Source organism: Podarcis raffonei, chromosome 2 (assembly GCF_027172205.1).
Source record: "Podarcis raffonei isolate rPodRaf1 chromosome 2, rPodRaf1.pri, whole genome shotgun sequence".
NCBI classification, from domain to species: Eukaryota; Metazoa; Chordata; class Lepidosauria; order Squamata; family Lacertidae; genus Podarcis; species Podarcis raffonei.
This window is the reverse complement of record NC_070603.1, coordinates 69854856-69868720: the sequence shown is the minus strand read 5'-3', so window position 1 is coordinate 69868720 and position 13865 is coordinate 69854856. Positions and strand designations below refer to the sequence as shown.

Here is a 13865-nt window from a genome sequence, read left to right as displayed (position 1 = left end):
GGGTGGTTGATGAGTCGGTGCTGCGAAAGTGGTGGGTGTGCTGTGCTTTTAAAGAGTCCCATGTGCACTGTGGCAGGAAGTGAAGCAACCCCATTCCTAAATAATCCCACAGAATTAGGAGGATGGAGGCCTAGGCATGCTCCAGAAACACATTCCTTTGTTGGCAGCGACATCTAGTGGTGAGCTCTCCTGCTCAGGCTATGACTTCATGCAGGGCCCACTACAGACCACACAATGCCACGTTCAAAGTGTTCCAATTGCTCAAAATAATAATTCCCCTCAGCTTTCATACCCCTACCCCATCAAAGTACATTCTTGGCCCTTAAAAGCAGCTACTGAAAAAACTCTGAATAAAAGACCAGCCGTTTTGTGCCTGTGGAATATGCCCACCCGACCACCCGGTGGTCTTGCGTTGCCTCATTAATTCTGCCCCACCTTTGAAAGCAAAAAAAGGCACCCTGTACTACAAAGCCAGCTGCCCTGCTTGGAATCAATTTATTTATTAACATACATAAGCACATTGCTGTTACAGAATTTGTGCTTTCAAAAAAACAATTACTGTACGTGAGAGAAAGGAAACCAAGCATGGAATGAAAGAGGAAATAGGGTAGGGAAAGAGGAAAGGGGTTTTTTGGAAGGGGGAAGAGCCCACCAGAGTCTCCCCTTGTCCCAGGCTCTCAGGGCAAATAAAGGCCTAAGGAGAAGGGTCTGAAATGGGCTTATTTCTGAAACAAGAGGGGCATTTGGGCACAGAACTCTGGAGGGGGGAAAGTTCCTTGCTGCTAGAGCCCAGAGATGGACGGGGCTCTCCTTTGCTTCCCTGGGTGCCTCAGGTGTGTCTTGGGGGGACCAAACAGAGAAGTGGGGGGAAGGGAGCCAGAGCCTTGCCCACACAAGGGCCATTTTATTGCCATATTTTATTTTAAATTCGTGCAAAATACTGAAAACTCTGGGCAGAGTCTGAGAGGAGGAAGTGACCCTCCCCACCCACCCCCAAGAGCAGCACTCACAGGAGATCAACCCAGATGGTATACATGGCATTTGGGGGAGTGTCAGAAAAAACCCAATGGGCTAAGAGGCAATTGGGAGGGGGGAGGATCTGCAGGGAAGCTACCAACAAAGAGGGGGACCAGGCAGATTTACACGTTTCCTATTTGACAACATTAGAAAAACAGGGAGAAGAGAGAGAGAGAAAGAGAAAGAGAGCTGGAAAAAGTTACCCCGGAGTACCATGGAGAATATCCTGTCTGGCTGGGGCACATTCTTAGGCCCTGGACCGCAGGGCTACAATACGGAGCAAGCAGGCACCAGGCCCTCACTGCGGCTGCTCCAGGCTTGCACTCGCTGGGCTCGCTGGGTGCAGGATACAGGAGTCGGGCAGAGGAGCTGGCCTTAAACGCTGCCCCCAAAGTTCTCCTCGTCTTCTGGCACTGGGTCCGCATCCCAACAGGTGATATCAATCTCTGAGGGGGGAATCAAATGCATGACCTGTGAGGGAGGGTGGTTGGCTCTTTTCTCCCCTTTGAAAAGGGGTGGTCCCCAAAGCCCGCTCTTCTAGGGGTCCCCAGAAGAGGAAGCGCAAAGGTGGATCTTCCCATCCTCCCTCTCACCTGCCCATCCATCCCTGATCCTCACCTGGGGGCTTATTGTAGAACACGGGAGGAGGAGCTTTAGCAGATGGTTCTTCTGATTGGTTAAAGTCTTCATCTTGTGATTGGCTGAAATAACCCTCGCTGGTCTGGAAGAGAAAAGCAAAACGTGGCATGTGCTGTGCTTTGGAAGGTGTCCCTATTCTTTCCCTTCCCAGTTAACCCAGAGCAACAATCACTTTCTGGTTTTGTACTCTCAGACAACGAAGGCCTGAGGAGTAAAATGCTCAAGCTACCCGTGAGCTAGCACGTGTGAAAGGGTCCAAAAGTTTGTGGAACATGCATGGTCTAAAGACTGCAGCAAGGTGCACATATTAAGTTGTTCATCATCATTCTTCAACATTAATAAATAAAGGAATATTTTGTCTGTGTGTGTATAAATAAGACATGAAAGAAGATGTGTCCTGCATAGGGAAATTTTTAATGTTTGATGTTTTATGTTTTACTGTGCTTGGTGTTTTAATTTGTTGCAAGCCACCCAGGGTGGCTGGGGCAACCCAGTCAGTTGGGCAGCACATAAATAACAAAATTATTATTATTATTACTTCTCCAGTGGCAGGGCCCAAAGGAGACACACTTTAAATGAACACGAAGCAGCAAGCTGTGGTACCTCATGATCCTGTTTTGATCTGCAAGGCAGGACCAGGAGCTTTCAGAAGTGCTCCCCAGGCCAGCCTGAGCGCCCCCTCCTCACCTGCGTGCTTTCCTTTTGGGCAGTCTCCCCGTTGGTGAGCAGCTGGGGCTCTTGGTGCACCCCGGAAGCTTCCTGCAGGGCGTGCTGGTAGCTGAGGGTCATCTGGTGCAGCCCCTCGATGGCAATGATGCTGGCCGGCTCTTCATCCTGCTCAGCATCGCAGAAGGTGGCCGGGGGCTCGGGCAGGTCGTTGAAGTTCAACAGGTTGTCTTCCAGGAGGCTGGCGGAGGGTGGGGGCTCCACTGCCCCTGGGGGGGCATCCACCTCGACCAGCATGGGGGCGGCAGCGGGCGGCCCGTCGTGAAGGTCCCACGGGGCTGGGGTGGGGGGCCCGCCCTGGAGCTCCCAGGCGTCGGGAGGGGTGGGCTCAGCAGCGGCGCTGTCGTTCTGCCACAGGTCGAGGATGTTCTCTGATGGCGGGGCGGGGGGCTGGGAGAACCCAAAGGCCTCGCCCAGATCCAGGGCGCCTTCGCTCTGCATGGGCAGAGGGGCTGCTGGGAACAGAGGCTCTTCTTTGGGAGGCGGGGCATCTGGGAACAGAGGCTCGTCTTTGGGCTCTGGAAACACCAGGTCTTCCGTGGGGCCAGCCCCGCCTTGCTGCGGCTCTGCCCAGTCCGCTGCCTGCCAGGCTGTGGCCCCCACAGGGGGCTCCTCGGCCTTCTCCATCGGAGGCTCCACGCTGGCAGGGGCCCAGCTCATTGCGGATGCCACCGCTGTCTCGTCGCTGCTGGGGCTGGAGGAGTCTGCAGCAGGGAGGAAGCGAGAGAGGAGGTTCCTCAGCAGACCTGGAGGGAGGGAGCCCGCAGCCCGAGGACCCAGGAGGGGGGCAAGCCTATAGGGGCGAGGGGGCTGCACGTACCTTTCAATGCACCCTGCTGCGTTACCTCATCCAGGGCCCGCTCAATCTGCTCCCCAACAGGCGTCGAGGCTGTGCTGGAGTCGCAGGGGCTACTGGCGGAGGCAGAGACCTTTCTGTGCGTTTCCGACTGGCTGCCTGTGAAGGAGCCACATGGGCACTCAGGTGGGGAGCCCACAAGTCAAAGGCCACGACACCCCCCTAGCCACAGGTCCCGCCAGTTGCGCTCCCAAGCACGCAGGACAGCTTCGTTTGAACAACAGCGACGGCAACAAGGCACCAAGATCCGACTCCTCCTGAAATGTGCCATTTCCCCAACTTACCCAGTCGACAAAATTAACCGGTTGCCCTTAAGCGACCCTAACCCTACAGCAAGTTATATGGCATAAAGGTTTCGCTTTGCTTTTTGCAGACAAATGTGCTGGAAACTGAAGGAGTGAAGAAGGAAAAAATGCCCTCTTTGGCGGTGGGTGGAGGCAGAACTCTTTGTGTCATGCACAACCACGGGGGCCCTGAAGTTCTCTATGTCAAATGGCACTTAAAATTGGGAATGAGGAAACCGTGGCTCTCCCAGCTCCCATTGTCCACAGCCATCATGGCCAATGGTCAGGGATGATGGGAGTTGTAATCCAGCAACACTGGGAGGCTGGTTTCACCACCCCCTCCTTTATAGACTAGGAGGTGTCCTCCCCTTTTTACTATCTTTGGAAGCAGAGTCTACAGGAAAAAATAATGCCCCTCCCCACTGCAAACATCAGGTGAAGGGACAACTTTAGAAGGTCATCTCTGTCCCAGACTTAGTACTCCCATCACAAACCCAGTTCGCCCACTATATCCATCCTACACCCTGGTTCAGGGACATCCCCTGTTCTGCAGTGCAACTGCCCCCTGCAGCATGGTGTGTGTGTGCGCGCCTGTGTGCATACTGTTTGTCTCTCTCTGTGTGTATATGTGTGTGTGTGGTTCATCTTTTGTTTGCATAGATTTTGGCTCCCCTTTTTCTAATCTGGGGAAACGGATGCTCTGTTCTACAGTCACAATTGGCCTAACTGGTTTTCATTTGAGGCTCTCTGTTCACTGCCTCCACCCTGCCTATAGGGCATCAATACACTGGCCTGCAAATCCATGCTTGGATTTATGGTGCAGCTACTGATGTTGACAAGTCCCTGTTGCGGCCTACCTAACTGAAGCTGTTCTTTAAAAGGTGAACCAGGTGGGGGCATAGATGTGGGGCGCCAAAGGGGAAGTTTCCGTCTTATATACAAAGCCAGCCCTCCCGAGGGTGGTAGCTGCCGAAGCGTAACGCAACGCTAGGCCCCTCTCCGCTCTTCTGGGGCTACACTCCTGCCATGCAGTGAACACGAGAGAGAGCAGGGCGTGCCCTGAGCCTTCCCTGGTCCAGTCTGCGGGGCCAGTGTTTCTGGGACACTCATGGACTCTTAGTCCTTCCTTTCAGAGATGCCTGCGGAGTGAGACTGGGCGTGGCCAAAGATACAAGGTGCGGGGCGGGTGGGCAAGGCCCCCGAAGCAGCTGCCTCCCCAACCGACTCCCCAAAGCCCGGCCGGGGCCTGGCTACCTACATGGGAAGAAGGAGGAGAGGTTTGGTGTGCGGTGGCAAGAGATATAGGGGAAGGGAGTCCGTGGAGGGGAGGAGGAGGAGGAGGAGGAGAAGGAAGGCGGCCCACTGTCAGGTGTCTTTATGAAAGGACAGTGCAGACGACCTGCTGAGAGAAAGACAAGACAGACGGACGGAGACAGAGAAAGCAGAAGAGAATGATCAGTCTCCCCTCCAGCTGCCCACTCCATCTCCCGCCCGCCCCCCTGCTCATGCCACTGGGCAAGCAAGGCCCACGTGAGGGGCTGGGGAGGCAGGGGAAGACTGTGAGGGAGGTGGGTCTCTGCAAAGGCAAGGAGGAGGGTGGGAGGAGGCTCCTGGGGGCAGCAGTGCAGGGTGGGGGGCTGGGGAAAAGCAGAGGCAGCGGCTGGGGGGCACGAGGGCCAGGCTGGAGCAGAGTGGAGGGAGCAGGATGGCATCAGGAAGGCTGGGCGGTGCAAGAAAGTGAAGCGGGAGAGAAAGAGGAAGCTCGGAGGCAGGATACGCAAGTGGTGCCGGGGAAGACAAGTTCATGCCAAGGTCCCTACGTCAACTGGCAACCTGGTCCCCAATAGAGAGTTGACCCATACTATCACATAGAAGCGTGAACCCAAAGCCGTAATGCAGAGGGCTCCAGAGAGCAGAGTTCGTGCCTTAGCCCTGAGGCAGGGATAGTCGCAGCTGCGCCATCCTCTGCGGTGGGCAGCCCAAGGAGCCAGAAAAAGCCACAGCAGAGGTGCAAAGGAGTTCTCTAGCATGAACCACCCGTGGAGGCTGCTGCAAATAAAGCGCTGAGTCTCTGCGCCTCTTTGCCAAAACAATGCCTGGAGGTTCTGTGGCCTACTCAGCTCTGGTGGGCTGTGCAAAACTCACAAGCAGCCAAGAAGTGTGTCCTAAGCAGCAGCCAGGAATTGGGGTGGGAGAGAGCACAAGAGAAGATCTCACCCGCTGCTGCCCCTGCTTTCTTTTGTCCAGTTCCTTCCATAGGGAAACCTGTGGCCTCCCAGATAATATCAGGCTACACATCCCATCCCCTCTGATCATCAGCTATGCTGGCTGAGGCTGAAGGAGCCCAACACCTCCTGGAGGGCCACAGGTTCTCCCTCCTGGCTACAGAGACACAGACTCGCTTGATGCAATGAAAACTGCGGCAAGATTTCTGGGCCCCCTGTCTTGTTTACATTGGCTTATTCCTAGTGTCCCTTTGCTCACCTGCCCACCCCAGCAGTACCATTCTTCAGACAGCACTGTCAAGGACAGAAACAGGCTGCTAGGCTGGAGTATCCCCCCCAAGGCTGGCCAATTCGATAAATAACACTAAGAGCTCCTGCTGCCTAGCTAACATCAGACCCACTCGCATACTGGGATGATGTAACCGAGGTGATGGAGGACCACTTTGCTGCAGGGACACTACTTGGAAACTTCCCATCAGGGAAGCCAATTGTCTGCAGGATCCAGACACCATGAAAGCAGGGTGTGGTGATGACGGACTGCCAATTCAGATTTAGCCCAGAATGGAACGTTTTCTACATCAATGACTACATGATAAATGATCTTTTGCTTCCACGTTAAATTCTCAAAGGGTGAGAGGTTCGCTATAGTGTCCTCAAAGACAGATGATCCCCCAGACCCTGTCTTGAAAATCAAGCTATGCTAGGTTTGATCCACAGCCCAGAAACACACGCCTTGTGTGGCGTTGGCATCAGCAGCAACCCCTGATCCAGGAGCGATATTGTGAGCCTTGCGCAAGAGAAAGGCAGGACAACCTGCGCCACAGGTGTCTCACTCTAAGCCCCATGTGCTGGATAATGATGTAGTATAACCCTGAAGATCTCATTTCTACTGTTCTCCAAAACTGACAAAACTGTTGCCGTTTTGGACAATGAAATAGATATGAACTAGAATATATATATCCAACAACACCTAATCAAATTATTGGACGCAAAACTTGGTTATATGTGATAAGAAAGGACATAAGTATTTTGTTATAAGTTAGGCATTTGCCACTTTTCAGGCTTTCATAGGATGCTGGCTGTTTCCCTTATGGTGAGACTCAGCAGCAGGGAATGTCTCTTCTCTGCACCTCATTCTGTGTTCAACTGACCTCTGGTCATGTTTCTGAGGTTTTTGCATTTTGCTTTTGCTTCCTTAAACAACTCCCCCCATCTGCTCATATCACCCGTAGCAGACATTTCCAGGTGTCTGGATGCTCCCACTGCCTTGCCCTGAGATGTATACTGCCCCACCTTCCATTCGAAAACAAAAACAAAACAAAAACCAGGTTGCTGAAATCTTCCTGACCGCTTCCCCACCAACCCTCATTCCCCCATTTTCTGTACTCCCTGCCTGAAGCAGCGCCGGCGAGGGCTCTCTACCTGTTCTGTTGATGGGCGGGGCTGTCTCTGAACTGGCCGAAGCCACTCGCTCTTGCTGCCTGAAGAACTCGCGGGGGTTCTCGGGCCTCTGAGCAATGATGGCAGCCGCCTCCTGTCAGGATGCGAGGGGAAGAGGCGAAAGAGGACGGTCAAGGGCAGCCCAGTCCACAGGCCCACACAGACCCCGTCATAAACCCAGCCCGAACCCCCTCACACCCAGCTCTGCCCCTCCCCATGCAGTTGCCAGGGCAACAGTGACAAAACATGATACGTGCCACACACAAACAGTGTCCCTCACCCCATGCCCCACCCCCACCCCCAGCAGCAGCAATGGCACACAGTGACAGGGGGGGGGGGAAAGAAAAGTGACAGCACCACAATCTGTCTTCCTCTTCTGACAAAATGGAACATGTATGTAAGCAAAGGAGGAGAGACGAGGACAGCCGGGATCCCGCCTTGCTCCCCAGAGAGAGAACTGATGCCCAGCCTTGCTTAAGCACAGACTTCCGCTCATCAACAGCACACTCCAGCTTCTCCACAGGACAACAGTCGCCAGAATTGAAGGCCCCCCCTCCCCGCCAAAACTCTCCACACACAAACACGACAACCCTCATGCAGCAAGAGCCCTGTAGGGTGCATGGAGGTCCTGCTGCCTACACAACGCATGCTGTGCCCCGGGGCCGCACTCACCTCCACCTCTGACTCAGACTTTTTGGGCTGCTGCCTGTCTTCGTCGTCCTCCTGCTCCCCCTAGGGAGAGAGGTCAGCGTCAGCCCCAGGGCACCTCAACCACACCAGAAGACCCTACATTTGTCTGTCTGTCTGTCTGTCTGTCTGTCTGTTTGTTTGCTTTACTGTTATTCTCCTGGCCTAGCACAAAGCTGGAGAGAGGAAGAGCTCTTGGGCAGCAAGGCGTCCTCACCCTGGCTGCAGAGTGGGTCCCCAATGTCACCAGCCAGCCTTGGTGCTGAATCCCTACCTCTGCCAACCTCCTTGGGGGAGCCAGTGGCACAACTGGACAATCCTCCCCCAAGCTCTTGAAGCATCACTTACAAAGATGGACTGCTCCTTCAACCGCTGCTTGGCTTCCTCCGCCTCCAGGGTCTGCTGCTTTCGCCTGGTGGGAAGGGAAAGGAGGAGAAGGAGGAGGAAAAGAAGGCTTGAGAGGTCCTGGTACTGGAATGCTAGGGCCTGGGTAGGACAGGCCGCAGGCTGACTTGGCTTTCTAACATTTAACATCAATAATAATAATAATAATAATAATAATAATAATAATAATAATAATAATACCCCACCCTTCCTTGCAAAGCAGCAGGAAGTAGCCAATCAGTCAAAAGATAGCCTTCTCCATTCAGGAACCATGGAGAACCGTCTGACCTCCAACTTTATTCCAAAGTTGTGTATATTTGAAATTTTCTGTTGCACCCTCACTTAATCCTTATTATGCACCATTTCCCCCATTAGCTCTTATTTCAAGGCCTCTTAAATCATTTTCACTGGTCTCTAGAGCCCACTCTAAAACTTGCTCTGTGCCTATTTTGCCAGCAAGCAGGAAAATCTCTTGGGCACCTCCAGATAGCATGGCCTTTTTTTGTTTCCTGCGGGTATTTTCTGCAATGTGTCTTTGATGCAATAATAACGCATTAGCTGTGGATTTACACTGGACAGCCCACACATCATTCCGCTTTCTTAGTTGTTTGGCAATGCTACTGCATGTGCTGCTGCACTATTGCCATTGGGAGGGAGGGGCACCCTTTTGCTATAGCACAACCAAAGCAGGACAACCCACCCACCCCAGAAGTTGCAGGATTTCAGCAGGAAGCGATGGAGCATGCATCAGCTGGAAATGAAGCAGCATGTCCCCCTCTGAACTTTTGCAGGCCCAAACAACATTGAAAGTGGAATCACGTATAGCTGCCCTGATACCATCTTGAGCACAGATCATCATGCTTGTGTGATAAAAATAACATTTGGAGGGGTTATTATGCCTTGTGTTCTGGGAACCCCTCTGCTAAATGCCTCCTGTCGCCCCGTGTTTTGCAAGTGTGTCCCATTCCAAATCCCATCCTGTTTCTGCCTCCCACCTTTAAACGGTTACCTTCTGAGCTTCCTTTCTTAGCTGTTAGACTTTACATGTTAGCCTAATGCATTTCATACCTTGTCAGCTCACCAAGGTGTTCCAAGTGCTTATCCTACCACTTGGCTTTCTGTCTGCTGCATGTTCACCTACCTAGGAACCACTGTTGTGTATGAAAATGACGATGTGTTTGTACTCTTAATCCAGCCTACCATAGCTGTTTGGATATAAACCACAACACGAGAAAGTATGCCCAATTATGTCCTGCCCAGGCTGGGTCCAATCTATCTCTCTATTAAAATTTCATCACTGCCACTCATGCAAATGCAAAATGATTTAAGTGCTTCACTTCAGAGACCGTAATCGTTCAGCAGTTATGAAACAGCACTGCCATCCGACACACACAGCCCTCCAAAGAGCTGCAGAAGTCCTGATAAACCTGGGAAATCACAGAACAGGGACTGTTTATTGCACATATGGAATATGAAACCATTAAAGGCACATTGGCTACTGTTGCATGGTTCCCTCTGCTCCCAAATGAATATGCAGGAGGTGGCAAAGACCTATAATTTCAGATGTTTCTTCAATCTATTCTGGTAAGACACAGGGCAAGTGGTATGGCTTTGACCAAAGCAGCCAATCCTTCTGTCATCAGAAGAAGTAAACATCGTTCAGCCCAGACACTGAGGTCCAGCGCTGAGGGCCTTCTGGCAGTTCCCTTGCTGCGAGAAGCCAAGTTACAGGGAACCAGGCAGAGGGCCTTCTCGGTAGTGGCACCTGCCCTGTGGAACGCCTTCCCACCAGATGTCAAAGAGAAAAACAACTACCAGACTTTTAGAAGACATCTGAAGGTAGCCCTGTTTAGGGAAGCTTTTAATGTTTAACAGACTATTGTATTTTAATATTTTGTTGGAAGCTGCCCAGAGTGGCTGGGGAAACCCAGCCAGATGGGTGGGGTATAAATAAATTGTTGTTGTTGTTGTAAATTGAAAGCTTTGGATTATCCTACAACAACAAGGGAGAACAAACAACTGGGAAAGGGCACTGTGCCAGGGTGCTGCTGTGCAGTGGCTTTCTACCACACATGACTGCAGGAAAGAGCTCTTTCCAAACTCAACTGCTTAGCCACCCCCCCCCCCCAAATCTGCCATGAAATCTTTCCAAAGAACACACTCAGGTTTCTGCCAGGACTTTGGGGTCTCATCTCTATTCAGTGTGAAGTGCCAGACTGTGCTCCAACATAACATGGCAGAGAACAATCAGCAGTGGTGGGCAAGCCATTTTTCAGGGAGAATTGCCTGCCATTAATGGTCTTCACTGGCTTTCAAAGAGCCCCAAGATGCCATGGAACACAGCTTGAAAACCACTGGTATTATAGAGAGGAAGTAGAATGTGGATTGGGGAGGTTCCAATTCCCACTCACCCACGAAGCGCTCTGAATGACTTTAGGTCAGCCGCCACCTCCCAGCTGAACCTACCTCCTAGGAATGTTTTGGAGGAAACAGCTATTACCAGTGCAATACATTCAATAAACATGTACAGTGGATGCTTGGGTTGCGAACGTGATCCGGGCAGGATGCACGTTCGCAATCTGCAGCATTTGCAACCCACAGTGGCGTGTCTGCGCATGCGCGGGTTGTGATTTGGCGCGTCTGCGCATGCGCGACCGCCAAAAGCCAGAAGCAACCCATTCTGGTACTTCCGGGTTTCGGCGATCCGTAACCCAAAAAAACCGCAACCTGAAGCGTCTGTAACCCGAGGTATGACTGTATATGACTCTGTGAGCAATTAAATTGAAAACAGCAAGAGGTGAGGCTGATATATACCTCCAACCGCACTAAATTATCATGCTGAGTTCAAGCAGACTCTCACCACCATCAGTACTGGCAGCATAACATTCAGGGAGGACCAAGAGGCACTTAGGCCTATCCAAACAGAGGGAGGAGCAACAGGGCAGCAACAGGACCACTTTTGCTTCCCACAAGGAAGCACCGTGGAAGAGGCATCCTTGCCTGCAAGCAGGATTAGAGCACAAGAGCCCTCTCCCTCCTGTTGGACGAACCGATATTTGCCCATCTTGGCTTGCTAAGGAACCACCCGTGTTGCCTCCTTGGCTCCCTTTGCACACAGACAACACCACGGCCAGACCCTCCCGGCTGCCCCTTGCCTGTGTTCCTCAATCTGCTCCTCGCGCTCCCGGTAGCGCTTCTCTCGCTCCTCCTGCTCCTGCCTCTCCTGCTCCATGCGCTCTTGCTCAAAACGCAGCCGCTCGTCCAGGGCCTTCTTCCGCTCCTCCTCCTTGCGCAGCTCCTCCTCTTTCTGCAAGGGACAGAAAAGAGGGAGAGGGTAGGTGCTGCACCTCACACAGAAAGGCTGGAACAGGGATGAAGGTAAGGAAAGACATAGGTGTGTGTGTATGTGTATGTGTGTGTGTGTGTGTGTGTGTGTGTGTGTGTGTGTGTGAGAGAGAGAGAGAGAGAGAGAGAGAGAGATGATAGATATAGATAGATAGATGATAGATAGATAGATAGATAGATAGATAGATAGATAGATAGATAGATGATAGATGATAGATAGATGATAGATAGATAGATGATAGATAGTCATAGCTAATCACAGACTTGACCTGCCCAGGGACAGGGCTTCCTTGGTAAAACTTTTCTACCTTGGCCTGCTCCCAGAACTGCTCCCGGTTGAGTCGCTTCATCTCCACAGCAGCATCAGTCTTCTGGTAGGTGGTACCCTGAAACAAAGAAATCAAATCAGGAGAGAGACGTGTATGTGTGTGAACGAGCACACACAGATAACAAGACAACTTGCCAGGTTCTCACTGCCCTGGTGTGTTTCACAATGCTTTGTAACAGCATGGGGGTAACTGACCAGAATATTCTTCAAGGCAGTTCATAACGTATGCTGGAGGATTAGCAGTGCACCCATCGCAGCCAGTGAGGTTAATCTGAGGTTATTGCTAACTGAAATGTCCACTCCACTGTAACCATCTTTCTTACCCTGCGTCAACAGCCTTCCAAAACCTGGTGCCTGCAGATGGTGTTGGACTACAGCTCCCATCTCCCCCTAGTCCCAGGCCATGCTGGCAGGGGCTGATGGGAGCTGTAGTCCAAATCTGGGGAAGGCTGCCCTAAGTAGAAACTGCTTTCAGCAGACCAGCCACACCCAAGCCCAGAAGTGCCTGGTGTTGCTTCTCCCCAGCAAGGGGAAAGGGGGGCATGGCAAAGAAGGAGCATTACCACGGGCTGCGCATTCTCATCCTCACGCAGGCGGAGACGGTGCAGCACGGGGCTGGCAATGCGGGCGAGGCCGTTGGAGAGCCGCTGCCCAATGGCTCCTGGGTCGATGTCTTCCACACTGCTAGCGTTGACAATGACATCCACACCCTGTTGAGACATTCAAACCACACTGAAAAATGAAGGTCCGGCCACCAAGCTGGAGAAGATGACATAGACCTGTCTGTCCTCTGAGGCTCCAGGGAGCAGGACTAGGACCAGGAAATGGCAGGGAATGAGATTTCAGCTCAGCTCTTATTGGGAAGAGAGCTGCTAGACAGTAGACAAAGACTGTGTTGGGAGGTGGTGAGCTCTCCTCCAATGGATCAATTTAAGCGGAGTCTGGGTGAGCATATTTGCCAGGGATACTGTAGCTTCAAAGGCGGGGAACCCCTTTCAGAGAAAGCCTGCATTCCCTCTTGGGTCGTTTTCTGGGGGGGCTGCTTGCCAGTGATGGGCAGGGCCAGAGGCAAAAGCAAGCAGGGCAAAGGATGTGAGACGTTTACCTTTGTAGAGCAGGCTCTACTCCAGCCACACAAAAGCCAGATGCTTACACCCACCTATGCACCCACTACCTGCCTACCTAAACTGGGCAAGCAGGAGGCATGATCATGGCTCAAGGACATATACCAGCCAGGCAAAAGCACTTTAGAAAGCCATAAACCAGGCTGATGAGGGGCAAGGACTAAGAAGAGTCCCAAGGGCTGGGCAGAGAGGTCTGGAGGGCCACATCTGGCCCCCTGACCTCAGGTTCGCCACCCCACTTGAAGCTGCATTTTGCATTGAGCAGGAAGTCAGATGAGAATTTAAGGCAGCTGCCCTGGAGGACACAGTGGAGACCCAGCAGCTGGCACAGGTCTCCTGCCAACAGCTCACGATCAAAACTCCTTGCCCATCCCAGATGTGGAACCTGTGACCATCCAGATGTTATTGGGCTACACTCTCTGTCCACATCTGGAGGGCCACAGGTCTTTCCACCCCTGCATTGCAGAAGAACCATGCTCCCTCTCCCACAAAGTCCAAATCCCTTTCCTACAAGATGGGAAAGGACTGTTGCATCGGCACTCCCACCTGCGCACCCTTCCCCAAACAGTTTGCCACTGACCTGGAAGAATTCTGCGACTTTGGCCACATGGCTGGCACAGGCACACTTGCGGGCATCAGCAACATCCTCTCCCACCTGCCAGGCATAAAGGGGTACAGGGACGGGGAAGGTTAGTGCTGGAAGATGCCACTCTCGTGAGACAGCAGCAGACAGCATCTTATTCTACATGCACATAGAGACACAGGCTACTTGGGAGAGCATCTGGAGAGCTCAGGAGGAGGAGGACAAGG

The 13865-nt window shown here is 52.5% G+C and overlaps 1 protein-coding gene across 4 annotated transcripts in view; it reads right to left on the bottom strand.

Annotated features, from left to right (window-relative positions):
- Window positions 1-476: 476 nt before the first annotated feature.
- DBN1 (drebrin 1) overlaps window positions 477-13865 on the bottom strand; it is a 40561-nt gene continuing 27172 nt past the window's right edge. Inside the window, exons 4-15 of one of the 4 annotated variants that reach the window (XM_053377257.1) lie at window positions 13636-13710; window positions 12498-12641; window positions 11912-11989; window positions 11414-11565; window positions 8223-8286; window positions 7860-7919; window positions 7170-7281; window positions 4781-4924; window positions 3203-3337; window positions 2344-3086; window positions 1636-1738; window positions 477-1463 (exon numbers count right to left, since the gene is read on the bottom strand). In XM_053377257.1, the coding sequence (XP_053233232.1) occupies window positions 1393-1463; window positions 1636-1738; window positions 2344-3086; window positions 3203-3337; window positions 4781-4924; window positions 7170-7281; window positions 7860-7919; window positions 8223-8286; window positions 11414-11565; window positions 11912-11989; window positions 12498-12641; window positions 13636-13710 (1881 nt within the window). In that variant the 3' untranslated portion in view covers window positions 477-1392. Of the gene's footprint in view, window positions 1464-1635; window positions 1739-2343; window positions 3087-3202; window positions 3338-4780; window positions 4925-7169; window positions 7282-7859; window positions 7920-8222; window positions 8287-11413; window positions 11566-11911; window positions 11990-12494; window positions 12642-13635; window positions 13711-13865 lie in introns of all 4 variants that reach the window. The other 3 variants (XM_053377256.1, XM_053377259.1, XM_053377258.1) reach the window with 3 other exon arrangements.